Source organism: Onychomys torridus, chromosome 16 (assembly GCF_903995425.1).
Source record: "Onychomys torridus chromosome 16, mOncTor1.1, whole genome shotgun sequence".
Lineage (NCBI taxonomy): Eukaryota > Metazoa > Chordata > Mammalia > Rodentia > Cricetidae > Onychomys > Onychomys torridus.
In genome coordinates, this window is record NC_050458.1 from 55,329,250 (window position 1) to 55,357,153 (window position 27,904).

Here is a 27,904-nt window from a genome sequence, read left to right on the forward strand (position 1 = left end):
GTTCAACAGACCTGAGTTGGGGTTTGGGAACTTAATTTTACAAGGCGACCAGGTAGTGTGAACATTCCTAATTAGAAAACATTACATGAACTGCTTTCTTAGGGTAAGAATGAACCCATTAAATAAAGTAGACACATCCACCAAATAATATCATACTTTTAAAAGTAAACATGATGGCACACTACTTGCAGTTCTTAGCATGATTTTGTTTAATAGAATAAACCACCCTGGAATGCAGTGGTGTACTTGATGCTGAGTCATCGGAAACAGGCATTCATGGTCAGCCTGAGCTACACAGAAAGGCCCTGCCTCAACACTACCCAAAAGACAATGTTCTGTTTGTTTGCTAACATACAAGTAGTTAGACTAGTAAAATAACAAACAGATTGAAATTTTATTTTTATTTATATACTTTTAGTTTGGATTCTATAGAGGTTTTTACTTAATAGTCTACCATAAGCTTCCAATAAAGGAAAACTTCAGTCTTATGAACTTGCAAGTATGCTGAAGGATCAGCATAATTGGGTGGATCTTAAAATGCCTTCTCTGTATCTATAGGACCTTCATGAGCCCATGAGCAGAGTTATACCCAGGTTTAAGGAGTGGCAGCACTCTAGCCAGTGTCCTGTTCATGGTGGGCACCTAAGTGTTGCACTCTAACAGGACAGGCCACTGAGGCAATGGCAGCTTAGGGCAATGAGAATTTAGAAACTACATTTAAATAGTACATTAAAAGCTAACTAACATTCAATGTACTTTTAGCACTTGACACATGTTTATCTTGGGGGAAAAAAAAAACAGTCCAATTAATCAAGCTTTAACTAGTTAAAATTTTATCTATTTCCCAAAGCATTGGACTAAAGCCAAGTTGCTTGATATTTTGTTGAATAACTCATCCATGCTTTTGTAGAAAAAATATATATGTTTACTAAGGTGAAGAAGCCTCCTTCATAAAAACACAATGTGGACTAGATCCATGGACCATGACCATTCTGCATCCTCAGTTTGAAGGTCTCAGCTGTCTTACCTGTCATAATCCCCATTGCACAATGCTCTGACTGAGATCTTGAAGGCTTGCCACACAGGATTCAGAGTGTTTTTGACAACTTCTGTCTTGTGACAAATTGTAAAACTGTGAAAAGAGTTTTCAATTATGAAGTTATAGATAGATGATAGATATATGTGATGACATAAAATTATATATCAGTGATCCACTTACGAGGCATTACTTTATCAGCCATTCCTCTCTAAGGGCAGAGTTAGTGTTGTACATACCTGGCTGCTACCACTGCCTGAGTTAATATACAAACATAGATTTGTAAACTTGTGAGATCCTGCTCCTTAGAACACAAAAAAATGAGGTATGGCAATATTTCCCCCAAATAATTTTCTTCAAAGTCAAAAATCCTAATGCTATTTTATAAAAACCTGAGGTAATCAATAGTCATTATATTTGTCAAATTTGTTTAAGGTAAAGTCAAAATTTATGTTACAATCTTAGAGTCACCAGATGTCGAATTCAACAGTTTCACATTAGGAATTTTTCCTCCTAAGGAAGTGACTCCTCTGCTCAAGTAGACATTCATAAGCCAGGAATTGTTTGTTTGTTTTTTTTCTTTTATCAATCATTCTCATATATCTAGCACACTAAGTGAAGTTGTAGACATAAAACTTTCTCTAGGAAGAATCCCACTGCTAGGGTAATGAGTGGAAATGCTGATTGGATTCTGATGCAACTTTCCTGGCAGTCAGGAGTCTTGTGTAAACATAGGGCTGTGTATATGTGTACACTACCAACAGAGTCACACAAAAACATGCTTAATAAGTAACCTTTATGTGAAGCTCCTTACCAAACACGCTACTTGTAAAGGAAAAATTATTCCCTAGTTATGAAATAGAGTGTGATAAAATCAATAGGAAATCCAGAAAATTAGAATTTATAATTTTAGAATTTTAAATTTAGAATTTTATTCACTGTTTCCAGCACAGATTGTTTTAATCTGTTAGGTGAAAGGCAAATTTAGAAATAGTTGAATATTTATTTTTGTTTATTTGTTTGTTTTTTCTGTTCTTTGTTTGTTTGTTTTGTTTATTATTTTTATTATATTTATGTTTTAATTTTACACATCAGCCATTGGTTCCCCTGTCCAGAATATTTAAATAATCTTAAAAACAAAGAAAAAGATCTTGCACTGAAAAATACATGTAAAAAGTGAGCAGTATTAAAAATTATTTTTCACTCAAATTTCATAAAAAACAAAAACCATATATAAATACATTAATATATGTTTTGATACAGATGGTAAACTAGTTTTCTATAAATGTGAAAATATGTCTGAAATAAGTTGCATTGATTTTAAGAACTCAGTTTCAATGATTTGGAAATTTGGAATAGTTTCACTTTTGAAAAAAAATAGATTTAATTTGATTAAAAAATATGACTTAATAAGCATAATATATTTTCATAACAAAAACTTCATTAAATGTGTGATAAGCTGAAATCATATGAGTATAACATTTTTAGAAAAATAAGAACTCAAGGAATACACAGTTCAATCAGGACACAGAACACTAAGGCTGATGAAATTCTGTCTGCCTGCTAACTTCTTCTAGGTGAGGGATAGCTAGCGTCAAACTCCATTTCCTCCACTTTCAACTTCTAAGCAACATTTTCTCTTTAGATAATATTTCATTAAACATTGTTAAGACAAACAAAAATGTATAAAACAATATTAATACTAGATAATGGTTATGCTCTGATGTGTTAGAGACTTTGACTTGAGTTTGTATAGTAACTGATTAATCCTTACTTCTGTGAGGTAGGTCAACCCACGTATAGAACAGAAAACTCTAAGTACATGTTACCAGAGTCATTAAGTATCAGACATGAGTTGCTTCTTAGCAACAGACTCTCAAGTCATACATTTAGCTACTAATTTTCTCATAAATATGAACAGTATGATATGAACCACAGGGATGAATAATCGAAGGTAGAGCCAGGCACAGTGAACTCAGTACACTCAGTAATGACTGGTAAACACTACTCCACACTGAAACACTTCACTGAGCTTTACACCCCAAGATTTCTAGGAAAAATCACTGTAGGACAGAATAATACATGCCCCACCCTCCTCCACAATAAATGCTTTCCATCCAATCTATGGAAAACACATTTGTTAATTCAGGTTTCTACAAAATGTCATTATTCTACATTGCTAAAAGAAAGCAAACTTTTATAAACAGTGAAAAGGAAGCAGAAACTAATTTATATGTTAAAAGTAAATCCTTATGAAACTAGTCATGGAAATGAAAACAATCACATCATCTTTAGAATATCATATATTTTATTCCATTTACTAACTTGATGTCTGAAAGAAATAATAGCACAAACATCAGCATTACCATAGTCCTGAGCAGAGTAGAAGACATACCCACCTTCCATCCTCATTACTTCTATAAAATACAAGGAAAGGATCTGACTTTCCAAAGAAATCCTTCTTATCCAATTTATTTGCACAAAACTGCATCAAGACAGCATCCTGAAAACAAAATTAATAATACAGCTCAAAATCTGGAACAGGAATAGCTAGAAACTACAGATCACAAACAAGATTTGACAAGAAAACACGTTTGTTATTTTGATGCCACGGGCCAAGTGTTGGGAGCTGTAGACAAAAGGCCATTACTTATGCAAGATTATGAGGCTTTAAAATGTCCTGAAAATTTTCATTCAAATGCCAGATGACTAGTATTCAGAAAGCTGTACTTGCTCTTATCCACCAAATGATAATGAGCCAGATGACTCTAGATTTTTAATGTCATACAACAGTGTCTTCAGTCATATACATTATTACAATATCTGATTATTTGGGGTATATTTAGTGATCATCTATTACATACGATTTTTTTTTTAGTAAGCCTTTATTACAATCTAGTTGGGAGAAGTCTGTTATTATAAAGAAGTGGAGCACAATGTCTGAAAACTAAAATCATTTCTTTGGTGCTTGGGTTTCTTTGTGTGTACAACATAATTATACGTCTTTAACTATTCCAGACTAATCATTGCAATTGATTTGTTTGTTTACCTAAGCACTTACACTCTGAGTAATTTCAAGGTGCTTTCTGGCTATCATACCAAGGAAGTTATTAAATTGAGTAGACTAAGTATGTTTATTGGTAGAAAATGTATAGTTATTTAAAATTCAAATCAATACTTTGGGAATTTATGATGTGTGAACTTCTTACATGAGCACTGAATCTACATAACTCCTCTTCCTTCCTCTTCCAAACTCTCCTGTGTCCCAACTTCCCCTCCCAAATTCATGATCTCTTCTTTAATTGTTGTTACAAGTATATACTCATGCATGAATTTATAAATACATATACATATATGTATAACTTACTGAATCTATTTAGCATTATTCATATGCACATATGTCCAGGGCTGACCACTTGAGAATAGACAAACTCTGTGGGAGCTCATCCTGAGGAGAAAATGATTCTCCTTCTCTCAGCAGCTATTTACCATCTGTACCTCTTCTTCTAGCAGTGGGACCATGTGGAATTTCCACTGTCCATGTGGCATGTTAACTGATGTTATCAGTATTCCAGTCTCACTCAGGCTACCATATTGTTGAAATTTCATGTTAGCATTTTTCCTGTCACATCTAAGGAAGACTATTTGGTGTCAGGTGACCAGACCCTCTACCTCTTAACAATATTTCTACCCACTCTCCTTCAATTTTCCTTGAGCTTAATTAAGTCTAGGGGTTGTGTTTCTGATGTATCACTTGGGGCTGAGCACCACACAGCCACTGGTTCTCTGCATTTGATGAGTTGTCTGTCTCTTTAATAGTTTCTGTTTGTTGCAAAAGGAAGCTTCTTTGATGAGATTTAAGAATTACACTTATCCAGAGGCATAAGGATACTTAGTTAGAATACAGCTAGAAATCATATTGGTTGCATCATTTAATAAGTCAGTAAGTCTTTTTTAATTGTTAAATATAGGCTTTTAGAGCTGTAAATTTCTTATGATTGCATTCAATGTGCCCCGTGTGTGTGTGTTTGTGTGTGTGAGTGGGGGGGAGGGGTTTTTGTTTTCATTTTTGTTCAGTTTCAGGATATTTCTTTCTTTCTCGATTTCCTTATTGACCTATTCACCTCTCAGTAATGTGTTGCTTATCTCCATGAGTTCATGTAATTACTAAAGATACTTTTGCTATTGATGTAAGCTTTACAGCATTATGGTCAGAGAGAATGTGTGGAATTATTTTAAATTGTTTTTTATTTGTTGAGATTTGTTTCACATTTCAATCTGTGTTTATTTTTTGAGAAACACCCTGGACTGATGAGTAGAATGTATATTCTTTGGTATTTGGGTAGAATATTCTGTAGATTTCTGTTAGGTACATTGGATAAATTATGCCACTTAATGCCAACATTTCTGTTTATTTTTTTGTCTAGAAGGCCTGTCTGGGGTATTGAAATCATCTACTAATACTGAGTTGTGATTAACATATGCTTTGTCATCTATTGGTATGCTTTTTATGAACTTGAACATGCATAATTTTGGCTCATATATGTTTGGGATTGTAATGTTTTCTTGGTTAACTGGGCCCTGATCACAGTGAAATGCCTGTCTTAATCACATCTGGTTGATTTTTGTGTGAAATCCATTGTGTCTGACATTAAGATAGTAACACCTGCTTGTTTCCTGGTCCCATTTGCTTAAAGTACTTCTTCACTGTTCTGTTTACACTAAGCTTATGTCTATCCTTGGAGGTAAGGATATAATAAATTATATTGGATATAATAAAATGATAGATTTTTTTTAAGAACTTGGAGTATAAATTACTATAGGTTCTTCTAGCTGTTAAAGTTTCCATTGAGAAGTCATCTATTAGTCTGCCAATTTTTCCAATGTACTGTTTTGCTCTGTATATTTGGCATTTTAACTATAATATGATATGGGGAGTTTCTTTTCTGGTACTTTTGATGTATATTCTAGATGTTTCTTGCATCTTTCCTTGGGGAAGTTTGTTCCTACTATACTATTGAAGATTTGGTCTATTCCATTGTTGCATAATTAGTTTCTTTTAGCTATACATGTAATGCATAGATCTGGTATTTTTGTGGTGTCCCAAAGTTCTTGAATATTCTTTTACGTATTTTTTTATGTTGTTTGCCTGAATGGTCTAATTCCTCTCCTTTATCTTTAAGTTATGATTAAAAAAGTGTGTGTGGGGGGGGACTATTTCTAAAACCAGTTTGTTTCACTAAACTATAGCCAAGTGAGTTAAGTAAATTGGAAAATCTACTGAAAGATGGCTGGAGAGCAGAGCAATGGTGTTAAATTTTATACTTTTGTAATGGACAGACGCCTGATGCTGCGAATATGACTATTTTGCTATTTTTATTAGAGTGTTGATGGTGAATATGATGTCACTGAAGAAATGACTTTTTTAGTATTGTTAGAAGACACAACTAAATCAAAAGATTTACATAAAGTAGTAAAATCATGTTAAAGCTTTTTCCATTGTCAACATATCTGGTATAGTTTCTGATGCTGCTGCAGTGATGGCAGGTAAAAGAGAGGGGCTTGTAAAACTGATGGAAGGTGATCCAATTCCTGTACAAAACTCAAGCTTAATGGAGCATCCTTGCATAGCACAAAAAACCTTTATGCAGAAAGCTCTTTAAAATGTACAGAAGTATGTAAATCATCATCAACAGTGAATTTCATAAGAACCATCGGATTAAACCCTCACTAAATTCCAGAAATTCTTTTGAAGTGCTGATGCTGACAATGATGACGTCATATATTTGGGGGCGATAAGATGCCTGGGTGGGGAGCAAATGTGGAAAATACTTAAGATATGTGACCAGTTAACAAATCATTTGAGGTTCCAAGACCAAAATCAATTTTATTTGCCAGAACTTGACAATGAAAACCAGTTTACAGTGGCTTGTATTTTCAGTAGAGCAACCACTTATTTAGATGAATTAAACATGAGTCTTTTCAAGGTGAAAATCAGCTTAGTGAAGAAAAGCTTCACATCTATAACAGGGTACTGATGAGAATGAAATTATGAGACATTCAAATTAAGGCAAGCAATTTTAGGCATTTCAGTAGTTTGACTAAACACGGTCCCATGAACAGCAGAAAAAAAAAATGTTGCATTGACCGATCCTCTTAGCTTCCCCTTGCAGGCTATTTCTTTCCCTTTGTATCAGCTGCTAATGCCCAGGCATACCTTCTACCCGGTTGCCCAGTGGTAGGTAATACCATCCTTCCTGCCACTCATTACTATTTCTCCAGTTTCACAGCAGTCTGCTTGCTTTCAGGTGTCCCTCCTCACACCCTACCTCCATTCCCCAGAGACGCCACCTCTTGGTGCAGACACAGCTTAGCTCTGTCCTGCAGACCCTCTCAGCCCTCCTTTCTGTCCCATCCTCATTCTGTTATGTCAACTCACCAGTACCCAGAAACACATTCTACCGAGGACTCACCTAGGTCACCCTGGGCTGGGACTTGAGTGGGTGATTCTCACCATTTTTCAGTTTCTGCATTACACTCTGACCAGACTTACTCTTGGTCCTACAGCAGCCTGATTTCAGGAGGCCCTCCTTCTACCCCAACTGAATTCCCTGGAGAGTCTGCCTCTTGCTGGAGACCTAGAGTGAGTCTCCATGGTCCTTTCTTTCCTGACTGACCAAACTTACTCCTTGTCCTATTGCACCTCCCACCACACCTCTACTCCCTGAGGAACTGACCACTTGGTGTGAGGACCCATTACCTCTATTCATTCCCATAGTCCATCTCACCTTTTCCAGCTAGCCCATCTCCATTCTTCCATGCCACCTACAGACCTGTGGAAATACTCTCAACCCATTGCATTTGCCTAGGACCCAGAAAGGGCATCAAGAGCCAAAGAATGGAATACTCACCCAATAAGACAAGACCAGATATCAACAACTAGAAACACCTCAATAATAAAAGCTCCAGAAACCTAGACCCCAGCACCAAAACATGCACAGGAACAGGCAAGACAATATGCCTCACAAGAACCCAGACACCCCATCACAGTACACCCTGAGAAACGCAATATAAGTGAAGCACAAGACAAGAATTTCAAAATAGCATATATATGTGTATATATATATATATATATATATATATATATATATATATATATATATATATATTCCCAAAGACCTTAACAAGGATATGAACTACCCCCTTAATGAGGACCATAAAGGCACAAAAAAATAGCTGACAGAAAAACATGGATGCAGCTCAAGACACAAAAGTAGAATTTATCAAAGAAACAGAATTACTAAAGAAAACTCAAACTGAAATAAAACCTGAAATAAAAAAAGTTATGAAGTAGCCAGGCCATGGTGGTGTACACCTTTAATCCTAGCACTCTGGAGGCAGAGGCAGGAGGATCTCTGTGAGTTCGAGGTCAGCCTGGGCTACAGAGTGAGTTCTAGGAAAGGCACAAAGCTACACAGAGAAACCCTGTCTCAAAATTTTTTTAAAAAAAGTTATGAAGTCACACAAACACCCCAGAAGTAAGCCTTGCCAACATACTACAGTAGGCACAGAAGACATAATCTGAGGTGTTGAAGACAGGGTAGATGAAACGGATATCTCAGTCAGAAGAGTATTAAATCTAAAAATATACAATCACAAACAATGTAGTAAATCTGGGGCACTAAGTAGAGACCAAATCTCCGAATCCTAAGAGAAATGAGAAGAAATTCAGGTCAAAGGCACACAAAAAATATTTTCAAAATAAATCATAAGAATAAAATTTTTCCAACCCAAATAAAGAGATGGCTGTCAAGGTACAATAATCAGACAGAACACCAAATAGACTGGACTAGAAAGGAAATCCCCATAACACATACTAATCAAAACACCAACTGTAAGGAACAAAGAAAAGATATGAAAAACTGTAAGGGAAAAGACCAAGTAGTATATAAAGGCAGGTCAACTGAGATAACAGTTGATATCTCAGTGGAGACTCTGAAAGCCAGATGGACCTGAATGGGTATTCTACAAACTCTAAACATTCAAAGATAAAACCAGAGCAATGTCTATCTACCTGTACAGCTCTACTAAAGGCTCCAGAAACAAAATTTCACTATGAAGATGTTAATCACACCCAAGAAGACACAAGAAATAAATAATCCCAGAACAGTAAAACAAGGGGGGGGGGGCACCATAAAAACAAAATAACAGGAATCAATGAACACTGCTCATTGACAACTCCTAATATTAATGGTTTCAATTCCTCAATAAACACACACACACACACACACACACACACACACACACACACACACACACAATTTAACAGATTGGTGTAGCATGAATCTTAAAGGTAAAATCAAACCTGAGGCCAGTTATTGGGGTGAATGCTGGAAGATCAGCGAAGCAAAACAAACCACAGCTTCCTCACCTCACCAGTTCTTCAGCTGATCCTGTTTCCTCAGACTGGAAGCCTCTCAGTCCTCAACCAGAATGGATCTCAGCTGAACTGCTACTCACAGCCTGAAAGCTTAACCAGCCAAATGCTTCTAGTTTCTAGTTTTCACGCCTTATATACCTTTCTACTTCCTGCCATCACTCCCTGGGATTAAAGACTCACTTCTGGGATTAAAGGCGTGATTCACCATGCTTTGCTGTATCCTTGAACAGATGGATTTCTGCCTCTGGAATTCTAGGATTAAAAGCATGTGCTACCAACTGCCTATCATCTATGTTTAATATTGTGGCTGTCTGTCTCTGACCCCAGATAAGTTTATTAGAGTGCACAATATTTCAGACAACACAATACCACCACAGATTGGATTAAGAAACAGAATCTATTTTTCTGTTGCATCCAAGAAACACAGCTTACCGTCAAGGATAGACATCAGCTCAGGGTAAAAGAATGGAAAAAAGTATATCGAGCTAACTGACCCAAGAAATAAGCAGGTATCACCATTTTAATATTTGATAAAGTAGACTTAAAACCAAAACAAGTCAAAAAAGATAGAGGACACAACATCTCATCAAACTAAAATCCACAAAGAGGATATTACAATCCTAATTATATATGCACCAAACACAAGGGCACCAAGTTCATAAAAGAAGCACCACTACAGCTAAAATCACTTATGAACCCTCACACAATGATAGTAGGTGACTTCAATGCCCTACTCTTGCCAATAGATGGGTCACCCAGACAGAAGCTACATAGAGAAATGTTGACACTATCTGATGTCATAAATCAAATGGATTTAGCAGATATTTATAGAACATTTTACAGAAACACAAAAAGAATTTATCTTCTTAGCACCTCATGGAACTTTCTCCCAAACTCACCACATACTGGGAAAGAAAGCAAGTCTGAAAAGATTTAAGAAAATTGAAATAATACCCTGCATCCTATCTGACCACCATACATGATGTCTGGATATCAACAACAACAGAAACAACAGAATCTTACAAATTCAGGGAAACTGAATAACTCATTACCGAATGAAGAATGGACCAAAGCAAAACTCAGGTAGGAAATCTAAAGCATTTTATAATTGAAAACACAGCATACCCAAACCTATGGGACATGGTTAAGGCAGTTGAAGAAGCAAGTTGTTAGCACTGAATGTCTATGTCAAAAAAAAAAAAAATTGAAGATGTCATATTTGTAACTTTGTAGCCCACCAGGAAGCTCTAGAACGATGAGAAGAAATGACACCCCAAAGAAGTAGAGGGGCAAACTAGGGGCTGAAGTCAATGAAACAGAAACAAAACAAGCAAGCAAACAACAAAAACTAATGAAGAGTCAGTTCTTTGTGAAAATCAACAATATTGACAAACCCGTAGTCAAATGATCTAAAAGACGCAGAGAGAAGATTGAAATGAGTAAAATTAGAGACGACAAGTGCGACAGTACAGCAGACATTGAAGAAATCTGGAGAATCGTGAAGACATTTTTATTTTATTTATTTATTTATTTATTTATTTATTTTCCGAGACAGGGTTTCTCTGTGTAGCTTTGCGCCTTTCCTGGATCTCGCTTGGTAGACCAGGCTGGCCTTGAATTCACAAAAATCCGCCTGTCTCTGCCTCCCAAGTGCTGGGATTAAAGGTGTACGCCACTACCGCCCGGCAAGACATTTTTAAAACTCTGTACTCGACCTAATTGGAAAATCTAAGAGAGACAGATGAATTTCTTGATATATACAACTTTGTCATAGTTAGTCAAGATCATATAAGCAATTTAAACACACCAATAACTGCTAGTGAAATAGAAGTAGTTATTGGAAGTTTCCAACAAAGCCCAGTGTCAGGTGGATTCAGTGAGAATTCTACCAGATCTTCAAAGAAGAATTCGCATCAATACTGCTCAAATCATTCCACAAAATATAAACTTAAGGAACATTTCCTAATTCTTTTTATGAGGCCACTATTAACCTGATAACTAAACTATGCAAAAACCCAATCAAAAAGGAAATTAAAAAAAGAAAGGAAGAAAATTATAGATCTATATCCATAATGAACATAAATGGAAAAAAATCTCAATAAGTACTGGTAAACAAAACCCAAAAATGCATCAAAAAGATTATTCACCAGGATGAAGTTGGCTAAATCTCAGAGATGCAGAGATTGCTCAACATGCGTAAACCGCTAGATGCAGTTTGCCTCATAAACAGACTGAAAGACAAAAAACAAAAAAGACATTAAGTGTACAGAACAAAAAGAAGCTTTTGGAAAAAAATCTAACATCCCTTCATGGTAAAAGTCCTGGAAAGACTAGGAATACAGGGACATGCCTCAACCTAATAAAGACAACTTATAGCAAGCCCACAGCTAACATCAACCTGAAACAAAAGAAACTAGAAGCATTTCACCAAATCAGGAACAAAATAAGAACGTCCACTCTCTCCATACATATTCAACATAGTACTTGAAGCCTTAGCTAGAGCATAAGGACAACTGAAGGAGGAGATCAAAGAGATTCAAACAGGAGAAGAAGAAGTCAAAATATTATTTGATGTGATGATAGTGCAGATAAGTGACTCTAAAATTCCACCAGGAAACTTCTACAGCTGATACAAATTTCCAACAAAAAAAAGCAGTACCTTTCACAATTGTCTCAAAAAAAAAAAAAATGGGATAATTCTAACCCAGCAAGTAAATGACTCATATTAAAAACAAACAAACAAACAAAAATAAAAACTTTAAGATCTTAAAAAATATTGAAGGAGCCATTAGGATATGAAAAGATACCCATGCTCAAGGATCAGTAGGATTAATACTGTGAAAATGCCATCCTAGCAAAAGCAAATACAGGTTCAATGAAATCTCCATCAAAATTCCAACACAATTATTCGCAGAAGTTGAAAGGATGCTTTTCAGATTCATGTGGAAATATATACATTAAAAAATACATATCTCAGAATAGCTAACACAATTCTGAATGATACAAGAATCCCTAGAGGTATCACCAACTCATATTTCAAGATTACTACAAAGATACAGCAATAAAAACAACATGCTGTTGGCATAAAAACAGACATGTTGATCAATGGAATTGAACTAAGACCCAGACATGAATCCACAAACCTACGAACACCTGATTTTTTGATAAAGAAGCCAGAAATACACACTGGATAAAAAGGGCATCATTAACAAATGGTGCTGGTGTAACTGGATGACTGAATGTAGAAGAAAGCCAATAGATTCATACCTACCACCCTGCACATAATTCAACTCCAAATCCATCAAAGGCCAGATATGCTGAATCTGACAGAAGAGAGCATGGGGCGTAGTCTTGAACTCATTTACACAGGAGAAGATTTTCTGAACAGGACGATGATAGCCCAAGCACTAACAGTTAATAAATGGACTTCATGAAACTGAAAAAACTTCCTATAGGCAAAGAACACTATTATTCAAGCAAAGTAGCAGCCTAGAAAATAGAAAAAGACCTTTATAAATTTTATGCCTGATAGAGGCTTAGTATCTAAAATGTATAAAAAAAATCTAGATACTTGCTCACAAATGTTCACTGTTGCTCTATTCATAATAGCCAGAAATCGGAAACAGTCTACATGGCCATCAACTGATACATGGATAATGAAAACATACTACAGTTATACAATGGAATTAAAAGTGAAAAGTGAAATTATGAAATTGACAGGTAAATGGATGGAGCCAAAAAATGTCATCCTGAGTGAAGTAACACAGTCTCAGAAAAACAAATCTTATAGTTTTCTCTCATATGTAGATGTTAGCTTCTAGGCCATCAATATGTGTGCTACAATCCATGAGGTTGGGTGCATATTAGGGGACTAGGAGGGAGGAGATCTCCTATGGGAGGAGAGACAGAATATATTGTTATGAATGGACAGGCAAGAAACTGGAATGGGAGGATTCAGAAGGGGAGAGAAGAGAGAAATAAGGGAGAGACTATGGAGACAAATAACTAACAGTTAAGGCTATTTGAGGGGCCATATAAAATCTAAGACTGAAGAAGCTTCCTAACATACATATGTATGTGAAAGAAATGTAAATGGAATCACCAAATAATGGGAGACAGAATGCCCAAACTCAACATCTTATGCCACCAAGTAAAATCTCTACTGCCAGGAATGGATTACATCTAATTGATTTGTTGGCCAAAGGGGCCCCATGGAAACTCTCAAAAATCAGACTGTCAAGGTTTCCCTCCAGAAATGAATGATAAGGCCCTACTACTGAAAATAACATTTGACCATGGAGAAATTGAGCTGGTGCCTAGCTAGAGGCTTCACCCCTACTGACAGGCATTCATGGTACTGGAATGTACTCTTCAAGCTACCAGATAAGAAAGGTAACCATCAACCCAGCTACAAATGCTGTGATGTGCAATGGTGACCTGCCTATGAGATATGCTGGGGCCCAGAGTGGCCCAAATGTTGTGGGAGTAACCGACCATTCTCTGATTAGATTTAAGGCCCATTCATAGAGAACCCATCCCTGATACTGCTAGGGTACACAAGAACCTGAGACATGTTGGGCCATAACCCTAGGGGGAAAACAAATACTATTTTCCTGCTAAAGGAACACAGCAATAAAACAATTCCTAGTGATATTCTTCTATACCCATAGTTCAGTGCCTTGCTCAGCCATCATCAGAGATGCCCCTCCTGCAGTAGATGGGAACTAACAGAGACCCACAACTGGACAATGTGGTCTCTGCTGGGTATACTAACTACATGCAAGGCCAGGCCCTATGCCCAGCAGTAGACGGTCAATACAAACTGAACCCAATGGCATTTTTGTAGACTTTTTCTCTCTATTTCTTTGTTTTAGGCATTTTTTTTGTCTTTTTGGTCTTTGATTGTACATTTGGTTTCCAATTTTGTGTTTTTGTGCATTTGGGAATGTGTGTGTGTGTGTGTGTGTGTGTGTGTGTGTGTGTGTGTGTATGTGTGTGTATTTGGGTTTCTTGTTTTTGTTTGCTTGTTTTTGTTTTTTAAAGAGAAAGAAAGAAAGGAGGGAAGGAAGGAAGGAAGGAAGGAAGAAAGAAAGGAAGAAAGAAAGAAAGAAAGAAAGAAAGAAAGAAAGAAAGATATAAAGGGCATGGAGTTTTCTATTTATAATAACCAAGAAATTGAAATACTCTAAATGGCCATCAACTATTGAATGGATAATGAGAATGTAGTATACTTACGACATGAAATATTATTCAGGTGCTAGGGAAAATGAAATTATTAAATCTTCTGGCAAATTAATGGAATTGGAAATGGTCATTCTGAATGAGGTAACAGAGGCCCAGGAAGACAGATGTCATGTGCTTTCTCTCATCTGAGGATGTTAACACTGATTCTTTAGATATGTGTGTTTCATCTGGAATACCCATCTAGGTCAGAGAATTACTAAGGGGCCATGAGGAGGAGCTTTCAAGGGATGAGAGATAGAATGTGTTGTATAAAGGGGTAGTAGGGAAAATGGCACAGGAAGGGTTAAATGGGGTGGAGGTAGCAAAGGGAACATGTGAAAAGACAATCAACATGAAAGCCCTTTTATAACAGTAAAATGTACACATACACATGCATAAAAAGACTTCAAATGAGATTATCACACCAGACACAACAGGATAACAAATAAAAAGCCCATCACCCAAACTAACTAAATAAATATAAAAAATAAAGAAAAGGGTTGCCTCTTTTGGAGTAGTTATCTACTGAGGTCCCATAGACCCACTTACATTGCAAGGTATTGCTAGGGCTTCTTGTTATCCCCTGGAACTTGACAGTAACACCCTACTGCAGAAAATGCCACCCACTAGAGTCATACATGGAGTAATGAAGCTGGTGTTCTCCTGGAGACTTCATCCCTATTGGCTAGCTTTCATAGTGATGGGAGGTGCTATGAATATAATCATCAGCCTTACCTAGCTGTGAACTCTAAAGCTACAATAATGATCAGCCTATTGAGACATGTCCACCCGTGCAATAGTGGTAAGAATGTCATTAGAGAAACCAACCACTGTGTGACTGGCTTTAAGGCCGGCTCCACAAGAAGAAACCCATTCCTGGCACTGTTACTGGGGCCCAAAACCCATGTGTAGACAGGTATAGGCCTTGGGGGAGACAGTACCACTAAGATTCTGCTATATAATCATAGTACTTAACTTCTAACAACTTATTATTAGAACCATATATTGCTTCCTCTCTCAAATCTCATGAAAAGTTCCTTTCTGAAGGATATGGAAACTAATATAGAGACCACGTGATCAAGGTAGAGAGAATGAAAGATTATAGAGTTCTCAGCCCTAAATGGAACATGTATGTCATAACCTCTCTTCCCCCAGGCTCAGGGATCACCATGGAGGATAGTACAAAAAATTCTAAGAGCCAGAAGTAGTAGAAGACTATAAGGCAACTATTTTCTGGACACGACAGGCTAGTTTCACCTATGAATTCACAGTCATGAGGCAGCATGCACAAGGCTTGCTCAAGCTCAAGCCAGACAAAATCCCAGCTTAGAGATGGAAAATTGGCACAGAGTTTCAACCCTTTGTTGAGGAGCTAGAGCAATTGATAGCTCCTGGGGCATGAACAATCTTTTATTTAAAGGTGTGACTGTTGGTCTGTCCACCACCCTCCAGTGGATGGCCATGTAATTGAAAGTATAAGGGCAGCACCAATCAGACTGGTGGTTTTGGTTTGATTTTTGTTTTTTATTTTTAAAGTGGACACAGAATTGGGTGTGTAAAGAGGAGGATGTCGATCAGTAAGGGAGCGAATATGATCAAAATACATTGCATGGAATTCTCAAGAACCAGTAAGATGTTTTTAAATAAAAAAGTATATACTTACCCTGCAGCAATTTAGCTCCTCTGCTGTTAGTATGATTGTGCCGCATTTCCTGCCTGGAATTCCTCTACAACAAAAAGATCACAGTTAGCCCATTTAGATTTCTAGTAAAGAATTATATAAATTACTATATCTTTATTTCATATATTCACATAAAGAGCCTACTCTTATTGAGTTCTTCCCCTACAGAATGCACTCCTAGCCTTACCATTTAGTTTGTCCTCAGATCCACACTTCCCTCAACGTCACAGGCAATAAATAGGTCAGGCATCTGTCTGAGACTCTTCATGTCCCTCTTGTTGTCTAACATACAAGTAACATAATGTAATACAACAAAGCTTTCTCTTGACAAGTCTATGCTTCCATCCATCAGAAAGCCCCATTCCCAGTATTTCCCCCTCCACTCATCAAATGGTTATTCATTTGTCCTTGTCTCCTCTGCCTGCTCACTCCCAGCTCCACATTACAGCTTGTCTGTTGTGACTCTTTTTGCTTTGAACTGCCTATACCTGCAGTGAAGTTCCATTTATTGCATTTATTGCAAGGTTGGAGTTACTGCTGTGTGCTTTTAAAGTCTGAACCATATGGATTAGCATATAATCATCTCCAAAATTATTTTTAAAAACAATTTTTATGCTTTTTCTTTAAAACTGCTAGGTTCTATAAAAGCAAAACTCGACACAAAGTTTTGGTCAACCCACAGTTTACGAGCTGTATGTACCAGGCATTCAATATACATAATCAAGGATAAAATGCATAAGCTCAATTCAGCAAAATAAAACCTCTACTCAAACTGTCTCTCGACAGTTCTCCATTTTATTTATGCGCATATGCTTTTAAAGGACACCAAGAGCAATGCCTACTAGGAATATATGGGATGGCTCCTGCTATGGTTTGGAGAAATGTTCCCCTGAATTCCAATTGTTATAGGCTTGATCCATACACTACTGGGAGGAGCTTTTAGAGCTCGGAGGTGGGGAGAGTAAAGGTCATAGAGAGTTCATTCTCCAAAAGGATAGTGGGACCAAAATCCCTCCAGTTCCTTGCCTCCTAGCTGGTGAGATATAGGTTGGAAGTAGAGGCTTCCTTGACAAGACAACACACCTTCATTGTCTCCTGTTGCCAAAAGCCTAGTACCAAGATCTTAGATTGGAATCTCCAGAGCTGCATGCCAAAAGAAACCTTGTCTTTTTACAAAGTAATTGCATCAGCTATTTTGAGATGCAGCTGAACTACACAGTTCTCTGCCTGCAAGGAAAAAGAGAGGAATCCTTGCCAATCCTCCAGAAAGCCATCCTGGTGCTCTAAACATGTGTGTCCTATGACAAACCATACAGTCAAGATCCTTCTGTGCATTCTAAGGACGATGCAGGTAGACTCAGTCCAAGGATGGTTTATCCCCTGGAAAGAACAAGTCATTCTTGATAATTGTGGTATATGTGCAACCAACTGGAGTCTTATGATCTTCATGGGGGAAAAATGTGAGGAAATGGGCAGTTAAAATCTTAGGCGTTGTGCAGATATCAATATAAGTTATATTTGCTCTGAAACTATGTCTTCTTTCTATTGGGAAAAATATATAGTTATATTTTATGGAGTAGACCACTCCAGCTTCTTCCAATAAAGGCATCTGAGTACACCTGCATCTCACCAGCAGGACTTAGAAGCCTACCAGTCTCTCATTGTAGGCCATGTCTTTCCTTCTCACTAGAGGTGTTTCTATTTGCTGAAAACCTTGGTGGCTGTGCTTCTATGTCCCAGGCACAAGGCTCCTAGCCAGATCCTTCCTGGATGAGCCACATTTATATTTTGGTTCCAGCTGAGATAAGTGAGTGATGTAACAGCCACAGACGGTCTTCCAGGAGGCTTTTGTGTGGTAAGAAGTGGAGAAGATGTACAATGCAAGAATATTTACAGCAGAATGGTGAAATGTGCTCAGGATAGTAATAGGCCTGGACCTGGACACCAGGTGTCAATGGTGGCCTTGAAATGTATTTTGTGATATCTAGATCACACGCTGAGGATTATCAAGAGGTACATGGCCATAATTTCAGTCTTTTTCTTGCCCACACTTGACTGACATGAGCCTTTTCTCAGTATTTCCTATGATTTGAGCAGAATGAATTTCTCAACTCAGCAAATCTGTTCAAAACAATCTATGTTTTTTGTTTGTTGGTTTTTAAACAAGTTCCTTAAAATCTCCCCATTCTTCAAGCAATCCTAGAGTTAAAAGCTACTTTCAGACAACTAACTTATTATACTAGTACCCACTTCTAGCTAGTTATAATATTGATTTAGTTTCCTCATGCTTTTATAATGAATTCCCATCAACATAAATAGTTAAAATAACATTCACTGTTGATTAATTCTGCAGATCAAATTCTCAGCAGGGTTGGGCAGGCACTCTGCCTACAGTTCCTCATAGCTGAAGTGTCATGTCAGGCCAGCAGGCTGGGCATGACACTCAAGCCTGGAATAGCTGACCTCCATGACTGTGTATCTGATTTCATCTTCTGCCTTTCTCTCCTGCTTTCAAGGGTCCATGTGATGACATGCAATGTAGTCAATTTATAACCTACACTCAGCAGTATATTGTAACATTGACTCCCTATGAAAATGCCCTCCTTGCCACATGTAAAGTAGCATCACTATGGATGTAATACCATACCACAAAGTCACAGGAGACAAGAGCCTGTATTTCATATGCTACACATACTACACACATGTTAAACACAAATGTGTGCTATGCAGATGTTACATGCATAGTAGATGCATACTATACAGTTATTACATTCATGCTGCACCCATGCTACATAGTATACAGTGCACACAAAGCTCTGGACATAACATCACACTACAAAAGTCACAGACAAAATTCTCCATCCTATCCTGAACATGCTCTATGACTCCATAATTTCATTCACATGCATTTTATTATTGTTATTTAAGCAATTCAGTTTAAATCAACTGACTGCTACCTTGAGCAAGCTACCTAATCACTTCAAAACTTAGTGTTTCTTTACTTGACAACTCAAAGTAATTATGTAATTATAAATATCATATGTATATTAATAATGGTGCAGAATAGGCTGTACAGCTCAGTGGTAAGTGCTTGCCTCTCATGTGCAAGGGCCTGAGTTCAAACCCCTGTCAGTTCTGTCAAACAATGAAAGCCAAACCAAATCAAACAAAGCACAGGCCAAAAGTTCAATACATTATAGCTGTATTATGTGTTCACATGTATTGTTTAAAATTGTCTGTTAATTCCAACTGTAGGACTGAAGTAGGAAATGTTAACCCCAAATAACGTAAAGCTGAAGTGGGAAATTCACTTCTTTTTCATTTAGGTCATGACACTGAATTATCTATGGGCTCACTCACATCATCCGGTGAAAATCTACGTTGTGAGGAAGATATATATACTCAATATACATTACATATTTGTAATAAACTATCTTTCTGCAACAGAATACTATGCATGGTGAATATATACAATGAATTTCTAAAGCAGTTATTGGATACAGAAGTCTGCACCGTGTTAGATTGAACGAAGTTTGGGTGATTCAAAGCATGAAAAGCTCTTAGCACAGTCTGGCAGTGCTAAGCAATAAGTAACAGCAGGAGCTAATGTTTATTACAGGTATTTTCTCTGAGTCTAGGAATGAGTGAGAAGTGGAAAAGATATTCAGTGAAAGAATATTTTTGACAGAAGGGTCGAATGTGCTCATGATAGTAACAGCTCTGGGGTTGAACACCAGGGGTCAATGGGGGTCTTGAAAGTGAAGGATTCTACAAGGGCCATAAACTGATTAGAATTTAGTGATTAGAAAGCCTTGGGCTATTTGAGGCCTGGAGCCAAATTATCTCCAGCTCATCAGGTCCCTTTATAGTCATTCCACTCCTTACCCACCCCAGAGTCACCTAACATCCTGTGATTATCAGATAAATCCTTCTGAAATGAACTTCCACCTACCCTAAGGCTGAGGATGCTGTCAGATAACCTTGGAGGCCTCTAACAAATCTCCCTGTCTAGCTATAACCTGCCCATCTGATGCTCCCACCAAAGGATATTTGGTGCCTTGATGTCATATCTCTGTTCTGTTACTATAAAAACTGGATAAAACTCTTACCATGGTAGAACATGGAATTTGGGGTCTTAGGGTGAGACTAATCTGTATTCCTGGGGCACAGCTTTCATACTTGGCTCCAGAATAAACTAGCATATTCTTTTTTGAGGAAAGGGTGTGATTTGATGTAGGCAAAACCTGATTGGATTTGCCCCAAGGATACACTGTGTCCAGACCACATGCTGTTGTAGGAATGGAGATGGTAACTGGATGAGGCTCCTGGTGCCCCATGGACAGTGGAGTTAGGGGTAAAAGTCAAACAAAATGGGTTTCTAACTAGATTGAAGGTAAAAAAGGCAGGACAGAGTGAGTCACAGGTATGGTAAACCTCATGTTATCACTTTAACCCTCTGCCGAAGCCCTGGTAGGGGTTTCAACATTCTAGACAGGGACTTCAGCCCTTTCCTGCCATGTGATTGTGATTCCGTGGCTGTCACGGTTTGGTAACAGTACAACCAAGACTCCCATATGATTAAAACTTTCCAGACTGGAGAGATGGCTCGGCAGGAAAGAGTACTTTCAAGGCAAGCCTGAGCCTGAGTTCAAATGTCAGCACCCAGATAAAAAAGCAGAGTTTGGTCTCTTGTACCTGCTATGGAGACGGGAGAATTGCCCTTTGCCAATCTAACTCAAGTTCCAGTGAGAGACCCTTTCTCAAGTGAATAAGGCAAATATGGAATAAAACACTGACCTTCCATGGTCTTCAAATGTGTACATAGACACCTGCACCTGCAGGCACATGCACATGCATCACGCACACACACATGCAAGGATGACCACACGTGTACGGGCACACACACAACATTGGTTTGTTCTTAAATAAAACTTCCTCCAGGAGCCCCAGGCTTGGAGAAGGGACTAAAGGTCCCCAGTATCAGGCCACCAGCCAGACGAGTGGCCTGCCTCGTATAAAAAGCCTTTCCACAGTTCTAAGAGCTTATGACTGATCACCCACCCCGGCACATTACCTGTCTCTTGTCTCCTCTCTTCTAGAAAATTATAGCACTGCTACAAGCAAAATGGAGGCAGGGAGAGCAGGAAAGACCCAGTTTGGAAAAATTGTAATAAATCCCATTTCTATTTCCTATTTTCTTTTAGACTACATGGAAACTAAGTGGCATCCAACTTGATACCAGTATGCCTAAAGGGACTAATATGTGCAAATGCAAATTTGTTACAATTCCTAGTAAAATCAGATTGCCTCCTTGAGCCAGGGTAACTGTGACAAGGTTTATAAAGGACACTAGATAAGAAATGCTGCTGCATAGCTGGATGGTGGTGGCGGTGGTGGCAGCGGTGGTGGCACACGCCTTTAATCCCAGCACTCGGGAGGCAGAGGCAGGCAGATCTCTGTGAGTTCGAGGCCATCCTTGGCTACAGAGTGAGTTCCAGGTCAGGCGCCAAAGCTACACAGAGAAAACTCTGTCTTGACAAACAAAACAAGACAAAAAAATAATGCTGTTGCTATGCTCAGTTCCTGCTGCACTTTAGGCCAGAACACAGAGGATACAAAATGTGGACTGCTCACGACAAGTAATTGCTTATGAGATATGCCAGACTGACCAGCAGCACATGCTTCTCGTGTCCAGAGGCCTCTGACACCTTTCTAAACCAACACAAATGCACATTCAGAGAAAACACTTGTGTAAAAAGAAACTTACTATGTATTGCTGCATTCTTCACAAGTATGATTATAGAGTGAGGTACAACATTTCTAAATAAAAGAGCCACACAAATCAGTACAGCGCTTTAAAACTAGTGATGGATTGAATCTGTGATGTGTTTATCTTTCCCTGTGATATGCTGTATTACTAACAAAATTTCATTTCCAAAATTATGGTAAATTGGTTATGAGAATGAAAAAATTTCTCTCTTAAAATATATCGTACACCAGACAACTGAAACTAAAACATTTGTTTAAAATTTATACTACTGTCGTCATCAAGACACTCATTTGTCACCCTGAAGATCTAATATTGCAACTAAATGTGATGTTTCATAGACACAGTGTCACTGAAAAGAGAAGCGGTGGCCCGTGCAGTAGCACAAAACGGCAATCCTTAAACACGTCCTATGTCAAAAGTAGTTAAGACGTTATTTTATGCGGCTCTGGTGAGCTAGACTATCTACTTATAGAACTATTAAGCTACTGAACCTACTCCCTGTTTTTGTATTGTGGTGATTCCATGTATAGCAAGGGTTTTATGACCTAAAACTTGCATCCCAAACCCTAAGAAAACGGTAAGGCTTTTATATGCAGAAGAGACATTGGAGGTGTGGTTCACTGGTACAGCGTTTTCCCAGCATGCACAAGGTCCTGAGGTTGACCCTCTGTTGTTGTTGGTATTTTACTCTTTTGGGGGCCCACCACCCAGCTCCCAAATAAATCACACACAGAGGCTTATTCTTACTTATAAATGCCCGGCCTTACCATTTCCTTAACCTTAAATTAGCTCCATCTCTTTTGCCTTTGGGCTTTTCCTGTTCTCTTACTTCTGTAAATCTTACTCTTCCTCCATGGCTTGCTGTGTAGCTGGGTGGCTGACTCATGGAGTCCTCCTCCTTTTCTGGTTACTTCTTTCTTTTCTTTTTTTTTCTCCTCCTCCCAGATTTCTTCTTCTATTTACTCTCTGCCTGCCAGCCCCACCTATCTCTCTCCTGCCTTGCTATTGGCTATTCAGTTCTTTATTCGACCAGTCCGGTGTTTTAGACAGGCACAGTAACACAGCTTCACAGAGTTAAACAAATGCAACATAAAAGTAACACACCTTAAAACAATAGTCCACAACAATCCCCACCACCAGAAAATGTACAATGCTTAACAAGAAATGCATATAAGTATGACTATCACTCCACATCATTTATTTTAAAAAACATATTGAACTGATGTTCTTCATAAGACACAACAGGTCTGTATAATAACGGGGGTGTGATTTTTCTCATTTTAAGGCTTTTTGCAATTGTTATTTGGGGATGGGACAGGAAGGAGTTTGGCCTCTAGTCTGTGCTAAGAGGATACTCTTGTTTTGCCCCCATGGGCTATGTGTGTCCGCCTTTACAGAAGAATGAAGAACACTGAGAACCATAACCATGTCTCTGTTGTCCTATTTTATTCGGCATTTGGGTTTTTGTGCTTAAGAAAAAACAATAGAGAATTTTAAAACAAACAAATAAGCAATCAAAGATGGTGTATGAGGCAGGGAGCAGACTTTAATATGATTCTTGGAAAAGCTGATGCTGTCACAGTACAAACTGCATGTTTATTTTTTTTAACCACAACTGAATACGTTTACTCAAAGGACTGGAAGCATACATGGGAAGGGACTTTATTTGGAAACACCAGTTGACTGAGCAGTTATCTGTGTTTGGAATCTTGCCTTGGACTGACTCAGTCTGAATTAAGATCCAATTGCTCTGCTTCTGTGATTACAGAGCATGTGATCGATACCACTCTCAAAGCAGACAGTGGGTTTTCTGGAATATTGAAGGTTTTCACTTACCACAGTGTATTCAGTGACATCCTTGACTCTACCTAGTCCTAGAATGGCACTGTGCCCCAGTGAAGGCTAAATCCACAAAGCCCACTAAAGAAACAAACAAAAACTAACACCATATCTGAGTCTCCTCTCCAAGGACTATATGGGCCACGCAGTAGAAACTTTGACTGAAGCTCCCAAAGGATGAGATTGAGATCAGGCATTCCTTACTAGAAGTTACTCAATACTGTATTAAATGGTGGATTTTCAGGCTTTGCCTTGTCTTAGGAGACTCCATTTTATAAGCAGTTTGACTCTATTTTCAGCAGGAGGATGACTGTAGCCCCTATGTGAACCCACAAGGTACAAATGACTTATTTTGGGGAATAGAAAGGAAGTCACCCTATCAGCTCATTGGGGTAAACTGAGACTGTAGGGACACATGGGCATACTAAAATCAAATCAGGGAAACCAGGCCCAAGAATTTATCAGACACACAGACCCAGGAAAGGGAACAACTCTCCTGCATGGACCTCTTAAAATACACATGCCTACCACTGTGGTGTCATGGCTCCACACTAAACTATCCTCTAATACCTGGCATGGGCATCAAATACTAATAAGCAGAAGAGTTCCTGGCTGTCCTTAAAGCTTCAGCTCCGCTCAGTCTGGAGCTGTTGATGCAGTCTGTTCGAGAGCCAGCCCATCTAGACTTTCACCTGTCTGGACTTGAACCCACTGTTTCCTGTTCTCAGATGCCAGTTCAACCTTTCACCTTGGGGCTCGACTCTAGAGATTTGCTGTCTAATGTCACCTCAGCAGCTCCAGCAATAGCTCCTCCAGGCACTGGGCTGGTTCCTTCTTACCCATAAGGCTCTGTCTCAATCCAGCTTGGAACTCTGAAGCAGCCCTCTCTAATTTGTTTTCATTCCGTAAAAGGCATAGATGCATGTAGGTGCATAGACATATTTACAGTGTGCTGGGGGTTAATATTAGTTATTAACATCACAGTTAATATTAATAATTAAGATTGGGATAAAAGAACCTACATTTGCCTCAGCCAGGATACTGGAGTAGGCGGAATTATCTAACAAATTGCTTCCATTGAAACCACTGAACTTTGTGAATTATTGTTGTTCAATATATTTTGACACTGTGGAAAGCCACAAATTTCACCAGTTTCAGGCACAGAGTGACCACAAAAGAAAGACAACAACAAAAAGTGGAAGCAAGGAACCCTGCAGTACCATAATGATACAGTCATGAGGAAGAGCACTAAGCACTTTGTGTGGCACCACACTGAAAATCAAAAGTGATGATTTTCAAACAGGAAGATCCTGACTCCTCCCCTGATTCATTCCCAAATTACAAGGATTTTTTTTTTTTTTTGCATAGGTTTTGTCTTCCATATTTATGCTGCAGTGGTTCTGTGTACCACAGGTGAGCCCTGTTCACCTCAAGAAAAGATGGGGCAATGGACTGTGCTTGAAGAAGAGAGAGCAGAGATATGGGCGGGGAGTGAGGCTCATCCTGGGGAGTTAGAATCAGGGTTCCTTGAAAGCTCTTCTTACAAAGCAGAAGTCCTTGATTTTCTAATGAACTTTTTTATAGCACCAAAATAAAATGGGGCTTTATAACTTCTTTCAAAGCTGGAAACAAACACGGTTTGTTGGAGACAATAGAGTGTCATGGCTAAGTGCATGAGCTCAGAAGCCAAAGGCATCCATTTACATTTCTGTTCTTTAGAATGCCCCTCTTGGCTGCTTCCTGATACACAGAATGATGACAATTGCTACCTGGCTCATGCCATGTTGGCAGGTAAAGATGCTCCTAAGTGTGAGGCAGGTAAAGGAAACAGCAGACATTGTAAGAACTCCCTCCACTCAACAAATGAGGTAGAAACACTCGTGGCTCCCTTTTACTCTGTTTGCTGACTGTATCAGAGCGAGAGAGGTAATCTCTGCTGCCTGTTGCAAACATTCCCTTCTTCAGGTACTTCTGGCTCAGACTGTGGCTGTAGGAATCACTGCTGGAGATCACTCTAAGAGAATCTTCTGCCTCTCCCTTCTAAAACAATGGACTCCAAATATTTATAAATTCCCCCCAGGCATTCCAAAATGGAAGAATGGGAAGGCAACATGGTCTGATGCTAGGGAAAGATTTCACACAGTACTGACAAATTAACGTGTATTTCCTGGTGTCAAGTCTAAATTCTGGCAGTTAGACAAAAATTAGCATCCCTCAGAAGCTTGTGAAACCTGTTCCCCTCTTCCAAAGGAGCCATTTCCTTATGGCTAGCAGAAAGGACAAATGGCTGTCTGTGGTGACTATTAACATACCAAAGCACATACTGGCCTCCAGGCTCTCTCAGCCCTTTACACATTTCAGAGTCCATGCTTGCATCTCAGCTCTGCTCACACATGTCCCTTGCCTAAACTCCTTCAGACCATGGGCTTCCCTACCCCCAGCTTCTCATTGTCCTTATAACCCTGCTATTTTGGTTATGCCCTCCCTCGGTCTCCTTTGCCCACACTCTCTTTGTCTTTCTCTCTTGCTCTCTTCCTTTCTCCTCTGGTGACCTGGTCCAGATTGTTGGTCAGGTTCAGTCTACTACTTTCCCTCCCTGCTCCAGAGTCTTCCAGATGCCTCTGGCTGTACTCTCCCTCATCTCTATGATAAAAACCTTCCCTTCATCCATACCTTGGAGCAGTGATATTGTCAGTTTATATACCTGGCATCTCTCTCTCCCCTATAAAGTTGTGCCACTGCTACCGAACAGGGGCCTGGGAGTCCTTCTGACAGGTCCATTTTGCTCTACCAACTTGCTTCCTAACTTACTTAGGATTGACAGGTTTCTTTATCTGTGTCCCCTATTACAGGACAGAATGGTTTAGATCCCAAGGTTGTTCCATAAAGACCTTTCCTCACTGTTGAACTGTGGTGGCACACACCTTTAATTACAGCACTCAGGAAGCAGAGGCAGGTGGATTTCTGTGAGTTTTAGGCCAGCCTGGTCTACAGAGCGAGTGCCAGGACAGCTAGGGCTACACAGAGAAACCCTGTCTTGAAAACAAAAAAACCAAACCAAAATGAAACAAACAAACAAACAAACAAACAAACAAAAAACTTTCCTCACCTACTAGTTTGCCTAGCCACAGAACTAAGACGGTTCTACCTGTATATTGAATTTAAAATCTTCAAGTTCTGTTGCACACACGAGGACAGGGCTGAGGAAAGAAGCTGTGGGTGCCTACATGAAGGAAACTATAGTTTCTAGGAAATGTTTTTCTGCTTATCTTTCCAAATACTGGAGAAACAGTAGCCTTTAAGACAGTCATGATATTAAAGCCAGTTGATACCTCTGATCTTTATTCAGTACACAAAGATGTGTAGTAATTAACTCATAACTTGTCTTCCAATGTTACAGATCATGTCTTATTTGTTGTCTTCAGTCACAACATTGGCAGCAAGATTTCAAACACAAGGAGGTTAGGCGAACACACAAATTCCCACCTGCTCCCACAGCTTCTTGAACAGTCTGGCAAGCCGAAAGGGATACCTTCCTCTTATCCAAACTCCCTTCATTTATGCTGGTTCAATCCAGTTATTCACACAAGAAATTTGAAGGTCATTTTCAAAGTCATCTTCAACTCCCATTATCAATCTACCACTGTGATACCAACCTCAGGAACACAGTGCTAGATATTCCTTTTCCTTTCCATGGTTTGAACTATGCTTCTGTTAACAACCAGAATCAGTTTCCAAACCAAAGTGAATGAACCTCTTTGGGAAAAAAAATAATAATTCCTGAATTCTCTTCCACATTCATGATAAACTACATCATAACTGGCCTAACAGTCTGAGCTAATCTAATCCTCATTCATATAAATAGGGAACTGTAGCTATTCATTTAAAGGATAAGTGGGGAACTTAGCAAGATCA

The 27,904-nt window shown here is 38.6% G+C and overlaps 1 protein-coding gene across 1 annotated transcript in view; it reads right to left on the reverse strand.

Moving 5' to 3' along the window:
• Cpne8 (copine 8) overlaps positions 1-27,904 on the reverse strand; it is a 185,674-nt gene that overhangs the window by 77,617 nt on the left and 80,153 nt on the right. Inside the window, exons 7-9 of the mRNA XM_036208782.1 lie at positions 16,363-16,426; positions 3,436-3,539; positions 1,028-1,132 (exon numbers count right to left, since the gene is read on the reverse strand). Of these exons, the coding sequence (XP_036064675.1) occupies positions 1,028-1,132; positions 3,436-3,539; positions 16,363-16,426 (273 nt within the window). The remainder of the gene's footprint in view (positions 1-1,027; positions 1,133-3,435; positions 3,540-16,362; positions 16,427-27,904) is intronic.